Source organism: Lygodium microphyllum, chromosome 30, assembly GCF_053477565.2.
Source record: "Lygodium microphyllum isolate KBCC chromosome 30, Lygodium_microphyllum_v1.1.10, whole genome shotgun sequence".
Lineage (NCBI taxonomy): Eukaryota > Viridiplantae > Streptophyta > Polypodiopsida > Schizaeales > Lygodiaceae > Lygodium > Lygodium microphyllum.
The window spans coordinates 89,345,708-89,354,121 of NC_141164.1; the positions used below are offsets into that span (position 1 = coordinate 89,345,708).

At 41.8% G+C, this 8,414-nt stretch overlaps 1 protein-coding gene across 1 annotated transcript; it reads left to right on the plus strand.

Annotated features, from left to right (window-relative positions):
* Nucleotides 1-4,934: 4,934 nt before the first annotated feature.
* On the plus strand, nt 4,935-7,621 carry LOC148010093 (cocosin 1-like). Its single transcript, XM_087672862.1, has 5 exons — nt 4,935-5,349; nt 5,526-5,716; nt 5,871-6,218; nt 6,456-6,673; nt 6,911-7,621. Exons 1-5 carry the CDS (start codon nt 4,935-4,937, stop codon nt 7,158-7,160), a joined length of 1,422 nt encoding a protein of 473 aa, XP_087528988.1. The 3' UTR covers nt 7,161-7,621.
* Nucleotides 7,622-8,414: the final 793 nt, after the last annotated feature.

The following is an 8,414-nucleotide window of genomic DNA, read 5'->3' on the forward strand; positions in this document are numbered from 1 at the left end:
ATGACACGGGCTAGGGACTCACTGCGGAGGCTGGAGGAGGGGCGTGGAGCCTATAGCCAACCACCTATGTGCCACCGCGTAGAGTGGAAGAAAGCCAAGAAGAAAGCAGCTGAGAAAGTGAAGAGTCGCCAGCACGCAAAGGCGGACGGATCCAAATGGAAACAATGGGATCGTTGCATTACAGATCGGGCGGCAGAGAGTCGTGGGGGGCAGAGTTTGTAAGTATATTTTGATTTCTAGTTTTTTTTAATTTATATTTCTTTCAATTCTTTATATATTTTAGTCTAATATATTGTGATTTCTAATTGTTTGTATATCTCTAAATGTTTTGCAGACTACCATCGTTGGTAGGACATCTACCCCTAGAGAGATAGGTTACCATCGAGGCCATAACCGTGCAGCGACATGGCTTCACTTTTATGAGGAGGGTCTTCTCACTGAGGACCAATACAACCGGGCCATGAGGATTCTACAGCCAGAGGAGGTATGTTTCTCTTACTTTCCTATTAAAGGTATAACTAATTATAACTTTTTCTCCATCTTGTCTATGTAAGCAACCCTGATCTTTTGTGTGTGTAGGTGAACCCGAATGTGGAGCATAGTGAGGAGGGGGATAGCGATGCTAGTAGCCATGGTGGTACTAGCGAGGATGTTTCCTCTTTACATTCGTAGAGGAGCACCATACCTCCTCATGAGGCCTTCTTTTCTTGTATATGTATGATATCTCTTTGAGCCTACTGCTTGTGGCCATGCTTTAGGTCGCAAGCACTTAAACTTCCCTTATAAATACTTCGATAAATAATGAATACATGGACTTTTATTTTCAATTCTCGTGCCCCTAAGATACATTGTCTTTTTCCTAAATACACAATCTCATGTATGGGAGGGGGGGAAAAAAAACCAGAGAGTATGTGTGGTTGCAACATGCTCTTTGGTTTTTTTTTTCCAGTTCTGTTTTGCGCGTCTATCAGCGCATCTAAATTGCAGATAATTCGTATTTATTCGCGCATCTATAATGCAGTCTACACGCGCTTATACACGCGGTTCATAATTTAAATTAAAAAAAGAAATGAAATATCTTTTTTTAAAAAATGACATTTTTTGTTTTCCGTTCGCGTCTATCAGTGCTTGTAAAAGCACGTCTACCAGCGTGTCTATATGCACGTGTATATGTGCATCTATTGTGCGTCTATTTGTGCATGTAAATTCATTGATACATGCGATTATAGACGCAAAATGATAGACGCACAAATAGACGGGCAGATAGACGTGCCCGTAAGTTTTTCTCTATATTCAAAAATCGTGTCTAAATGTGCGTCTATGAGGCCTTTTTGTTGTAGTGATAATGTGATTGTCGATGATATTGATGAAGTTATTGAGCAATATAGCAACACATCTGATAGTGGGTAAGACTTATTTGTTTCCTTACCTCTTGGTAACATAGACCTAGAAGTAGATAGTTTAGCAAGGGCTGATCTCATTAAAGATGAGATGGATCATTCACTATAACATACTTAATTTGCTTATTGATTCAATGTGTATTCCTAATTCTATGATTTTTATCATGCGCACACGTGCAACTCAAGAATCAATAGTCAAATTTAAAGCTAAATTGAATTTTCTATAATAAAAAGGAAGTATCTTTTATCATCTTCAAGTACGTAGAGAAATTACGAGATACATATTGTAATGCTTGCTACTAATTGTAAGGTTTCTGTCGCTTACCGCTAATTACTTATATCAGGCTTGTCAACTGGAGAAACTGCCATTCATTAGAGAGCAATGAAAAAATAATTATTAACTCTATTTTTTAAATTCAATGATTCAATGTGTATTCTTAATTCTATGGTTTTTATCATGTGCACACGTGCATGCTCAAGAATCAATTTCAGGTGGTTAAATAATTATTAACTTTGGTTTTTTAATTTTGTGAATTGCAATTTTAGGTGGTTAAATAATTGTGCGTCTGCTGGCGCGTCTATATTAGCATCTATTTGCGCGGATATATAGACGCAAAATTCGTGTCTATTTACACGCACGTTTACACGCACTTATAGACACTATGATAGACGCGCCCGACTTTGCGCGTCTAACATGCGCGTCTATGCCTTGTTTCTGTTGTAGTGAGGGAGGGAGGGAGAGGGAGAGAGAGAGAGAGAGAGAGAGAGTGAGTGAGAGAGACAAGAAGAAGAACTCACCTTGAATCGATGTTGTGATGGGCGGCGACAGGGCTACAAACTCCTTCTCCTCCCTCTCCTTTCTCTTTGCCTCTTGCTTCCTCCTCTCTTTACCCTTTTTTCTTTGCCTCTTCCTTTATCCTCTCTTTATGTCGTGCGCCTGTCAAAAAAACCCAAAAGAAACGCAAGACGGGACTACTTTGAAAAGAATGACACACCAGCAATATTTTTAATTTTTTTTTTAAATTTTAGTGCGCGTCTGTGCGCGGGTCTATAAGCGCGTCTATAAGCACGTGTATATAGAGCAGGAATATCTTATAGACGCACTTATATACACACAGTTAAACGCACTTATAGATGCACATATACACGCGCTTATAGATGCGCATATACACGCGCACATAGATGTGATTTTACCTGCAAATTAGACACAAATATAGACGAGCAATTGAGTCTATATTTTTAAATTTTTTTAAAATTTTAGTGCACGTCTGTGTGCGCGTCTATAACTGTTGCTTGTTGTAGTGTATGCGTCTGAAAACGCGTCTATATTCGTGTCTATTTGCGCGGATATGTAGATGTAAAATTTGCATCTATTTACACACTCTTTTACACGCACATATAGACGCGATGATAGACGCGCCTGACTTTGCGCATCTAACATGCGCGTCTATGCCTCGTTTCTATTATAGTGCTCTAATTGTTTTGGAAGTGTGTCTCAGGTGGTACTAGTGACTCTTGATCTTTAATATGGATGCACACTATTTCTTCTTGGTTTGCTAGGGCTAGGATTGCGATTGGTTGTGCTATGTCTATTCTAAGTTGTCATTTGTGGAAGTTTGTTGTTTGTTTTGTTTCTAACAAGTAGTCGAATCTAAAAAATTATTTGAAAATTTTATGTAGGGAGCATGTAGAAATTGTACTCGTATTTTTTGTTATCTACATGCATCATTATTTGCATAGTGTGTTTGTCTAATATGATTTTTTATTGATTTTGAATAGTGCTAAGGTGTTACTAATGGAAGAGATGGTACTCCTTGTGTTTGTAAGGGCATTGACTTGTTGGCCTTGAACGGTATCAATATTGTGCATATCTTTTGTCTTGAAGTTTTTTTTTGCTCGTTTATGTGGGGAATGTTTGGCCTTTTTCATCTATTCACTCATATGTTTTTTGGGTTGCTGTAGACTCTGCTAGGTTCAGATGTCAACACTTGTAAATTTTGTATTTGTGCTCTTTGTATAAGTTTTGGCATGTTCATAGTTGTTGCCAAAGAAGCACTTTGGATGTCCTTGAGCATCATTGAGCGATAACAATCTTTTACTTGTTGGTATCAATTGTGTGTTGGCATTGAATGTCTACAGTGGGGTCTATTGCTACATTGATGCCAACAAGCTAGCATACCTATAAATCAACTTGAAGCATATTCACTAGATGGCTTGTTGGCTATTTGCTTCAATGCACTACTATGCTATCTGGATTGCATGGTGAAAGGTTGTAGGGCCTTGATCTTGAACCATGCAATAAATGCCATGGATTAATCTTGGGCAAAGGAAAAATAGCTTCATTTCTTTTGCCATGGTGGGATTGGCTTCTTGTAGGAGTATTTGATCTAGATTGATGGTGGAAAATTGGGCCATTCGTTGTTTTGGCTCTTGCTTAAGATTATCCAGCTGTTTGAGTGATGTTTTTCCACTTGTTAATGCCTCTTTCACTAAGCTCCAATTCGACTTTGTTTGGATGGGCTATTGCATGAACTAAACCATTGTTATTTCCTAGAGAATTGTTTAGATCTCTAATACTTTTGGATCTTCCATCCATGCATGATAATTGGAATCATTCTCAAAATGGTTTATCTAGCTAAGGACATCTTCGATTCCGTTGAAGGTTTTGGCTGGACTTTGGAATCTATTATTGGTTGATGAGCTTAGTTATGTGCTCCTAAATTTGCTAACCTCTAATTTGTGTGGTTTATCTGTAGCATTAAGGAAGAGATTGTGTGAAACATGTGCTCCAGAGTGGTATGATGATGTCCTTGTGTGAGTTCAAAGTCCATGCTCGCATATTGACAATCGGTGAATTCGGGTCTACATAAGGAGAATCGGGACGGCTCATGTTGGAAATTTTAAGAGAAGGTGGGAGAGTTTTATGGCTTCACGTCTAGTGAGGGAGAGAGATGTTTGTAGCACGTCAAGAAGCAGAGAGGGAATAAACGACTATTTGGTGTCTAGTGTCGACCCTTTCTTTCTTCTATTCTCTCTTGTTTATCTCCCGATTATAGATTGGGCAAGAGCACTTGAAGTCTTGATCTGTTACATTGTTGTAACCGTCGGCGGATATGGCAGTTTGCCGCGAGTTGTAGTCTGGCATACCACAATACATTAAGGGATATAGATTACAAAAGTAATACAATACTTTATATTGTAGTATATTGCAAATTTTTATATTATAAAATAATATCAATCAATTAATGGCATTACAGTGGATTTGGCGAGCTGACTGATTATCATATACACAAGCGAGCGCAGCACCTGGCGGCGTGTGTAACACGCAGGATCAGATGTGGCGCCGGGTTCGAGTCGAAGCCACACACCTTCCATTCCCGTCTGATTGTCTGGCGTCATATAATAGTGGACGGAACTCGCCCTCGTTCATTTCATACGGCTGTTTGTAAAACGGGTAGTATGCACGCAGAGTAAAGTTGTAAGCCAAGTATCTAGTGCAGTCTTACCGAGTAATAGTACATCCCCGTGGGTACGATGGTGGGTGGGTCGACGACGATGTGTCACGATCGACTGCATCTACGAATGCAAGTCGCTTGTGTGGCAGCCCTGGCGTTGGTGCTTCCACTAATTACGGGGCCGCTGCTGCAGTTCACTGCTGCAGCTGAATTGAATGATGAAGAAAATAGGCATTGCAATAGCAAGAAAGGCTGCGGCCAGCAGCATGGATACTACAAGGGCTCCGACATCGACCACAGGATGCAGTTCGAGGCGGAGGAGGCCGAGGAGCGATTGTTGGAAACGGAAGGGGGATCGATCCGTCGCTGGAAGGACACGTCGGGCATGCTGACCCGAATGGGCCTCATGGATGCCAGGCTGGTGACGCTCAATCCGCACGGCCTGTTGCTGCCGCAGTACGCGAACTCTCATCGCATCTTGATCATCCTCGCAGGTATGGGTCACGGTTACCACGTCAGAGTCCATACGACACTTGATTACCGTGCAACTTTCTTATGTAGGATATATTGATGTTGGAAGAATCGCCAGAATGAATGTAGCTTACAGAAAGCGATTGCTTTATTCATAAGCATTAACGTTGGAAGTATATTAATTGGCTGCTAATTGCAGGTTGCGCCAGGATGGGCATGATGTTGCCTGTGGGGATGAACGCCAACGTCCGACACGTCAAGAGAGGCGAGCTTATTGCTGTTCCGCATGGGCTGCCCCTCTGGATGTTTAATGATGGGAAGGAGCCATGCTGTTTCCTTACGATAGCCAACATTCGTGGCCCGATGATGCACGGCCGGCACGCCTACGAGGTGTCTACCATATATATTTATATATACGTATACATGTGGCGCTTCCTCCGTTCTTAATAATACATCTAGGGGAAGTTGGCTTTCTTGTTTGAAACATTTTAATCAGAAATTTGAGCCAATCTAACTAAGCTATCGTACGACGAACTGCATGCAGGCTTTCCATCTCACGGGCTCATCCCATGAGGAGATGGGAGGCATCCTGCGCGGCTTCTCCACGGACACGCTTCGTTGTGCCTTTCAGATGGACGAGGAGAGCGTGCGCGAGCTGGTGAAGAACCAGAAAGGCGTGGCCATTATCCGGATCAAGCACGGACTAGAGCTGCCAAGGGCAACCATCGAGGAGGGCGACGCGGAGGCAATGGTGGATTTCACGTACCACCTGGATCGAGCGCACCGCGACTCTCTGGTTGCTGGAGCTGGCCAGCTGACCACGGCGAATGCCCAGAAGCTGCCGGTGCTCAAGCTCATGGACATGGCGGCGACGTGCCTCAAGCTGGAGCCGGTACGTGTCTGCTTGTCACTTACAAACAATAATAGTGGACGACAGGCAGCCAGACAGTACTAGACTAAGGATTGCTGATATTATATATTCGTGTATTTACTTAAAACATCAATTGTGTGTTATTTCGGCTTATTCTTAACAATCGTATGTTCTCATCAAACATTTATGTGTTTTGTCTTATTGGCCAACAATCTCACTTAGTCATTCCTAATACCTATCCATCATGATATGTACTAGAACGCCATGGTCACCCCGGGATGGTCCCCCAACGCGGACCAAGTGATCTACTGCGTACGAGGGACCGCCCGAGTGCAGGTGGTGCTTCCCAACGGCGAGCAGGCGTGCGACGAGGAGATGCGGGAGGGGAGCCTCATGATGATACCCAAACTCTACCCCGTCACTATTCGAGCTGGCAAGGACGGCTTCGACGCGGCGGCGGTCTTCAACTGCCACACGTACGTACATTCGCCGTTGATTGTCGATGGTTTCTAGTCATATGCTCTTTCGTAGAAGACCATAAGGAGTCAGGACTATTGCCGTTACAATCCATGTATGTCACATGGATCATGATCGGTATCTGTCTTAGATGATCAGGATCAAGTCTTTCTTAGATATCAGGCTTTCTTCACTGCCTTTTTTCTGATATAAGACTAGTACTTGTTTATAATCCATGTGCTGTCATGGGACTGCAGCCCCTTGTTCATGTATTTCGCGGGCAAGAACAGCATCTTCCGCGTCATGCCCCGCGAGGTGCGTATGGCAGCCATGCAAGTGGGCCACAAGCTCGACAAGAAGCTGCAGGAAGCGCACCATCGCCACGCGGTCCTCCTGCCACCGTCTCGGGACGACAGCCAGTATAAACACCGCCACCGTCACCATGAGCAGTTCAACGACGAGGAGGACGATAGAGCTGATGCGGACTTGTTGACCACCTCTTTCTAATTGGAGGTCTTATTGGAAGGCGCCGTTTCAGATCCTCTAGAGATGCGCGTTGTGTGGGAGGAGGATATGACACGGGTTCTATACATACTATGATATTTTTCTGTGCGCGCGCCGAGAGAGAGAGAGAGAGAGAGAGAGAGAGAGAGAGAGCGGTAGGTAGGTTATGAAAGAAGGCTCTTCTGCAACGAGAACGTGTTGTGTAAAGGAGGGGTGTAGATATCTCTGCTGCGGCGAGTGTACTTGCCTTGCCTTGTATCCATCCAAACAATCGTTTGGATACCCGGTGTAAATAAAAGGAGGTGCGGGAAAATAACTCCCTTGAGCATCCGAGTTTTGCACCTTCATTATAGATGTTTTGCTTTGGAACTCCGATATGTTTGGTTCCCAACTATCCTACATACCCCCCCTTAGAATCTAAATAAATGAAGACCCGTTTTCACCAGTTTAACGATGTTTGGGATGTGAGCTTCTGCGTAAAATACTCGCATGTGAGCTTTTCTTAAAAGCGTAATTTGCTTGTGATTTTCTAGTTTGAAGTTTTAAATATTCTTTCGATCCATTGTTGAGTTTCAAATCATCATTTTTGAATGTCGAAATGGTGAATTTTCCAATTTTGAGCGTATTATAGCTCTCTAATTTAGATCTTCAAGAAGGTCAATTCTTTCTAAAATGGTGAAGAGTTCACTTCTCCTTTTTGAAATGGTGATTTTTATAAATTAACTTAATTTTATGTTATTGATTCTGATTTTGAAACTCTTTTTAGATTGGTTAAATCTCTCATTTGGGTGAATTTTGCAATTCTCAATTTTGAGAGAAATTTTGAGGTCTCAAATTCTTAATGTTAAGAACGTTAGGTGGTTTTCACCATCAAAATTTGAGAGAACTCTCAAATTTTGATGGTCTCCAACTAATGTTAGGTGGTTTTTAACATTTCCTTAAGGAATCACATTTTTCTATTTCAAAGAGTCCTATTTTGGTGATTTTACAATTTTCAGCATTTTTAGGTTTTTGAGGTCTCAAAACTCTTAAATTATACTCTTTATAATTTTAAGTTTCCAATTTCTTTTCTAACTTCTCTAATATGAAGCATACTCCTCTCTTTCGAACGGGTGATTTTTCAATTCTCTCAATTTCTAAAACTTTCTTCATGTCCCAAGCTATCACTATTTATATGCTCTCTAATTAAGACTGATTATAATATATTCTCATAAAATATATATTAAATACAACAAAATTTCATTTAAATCTAAAAAC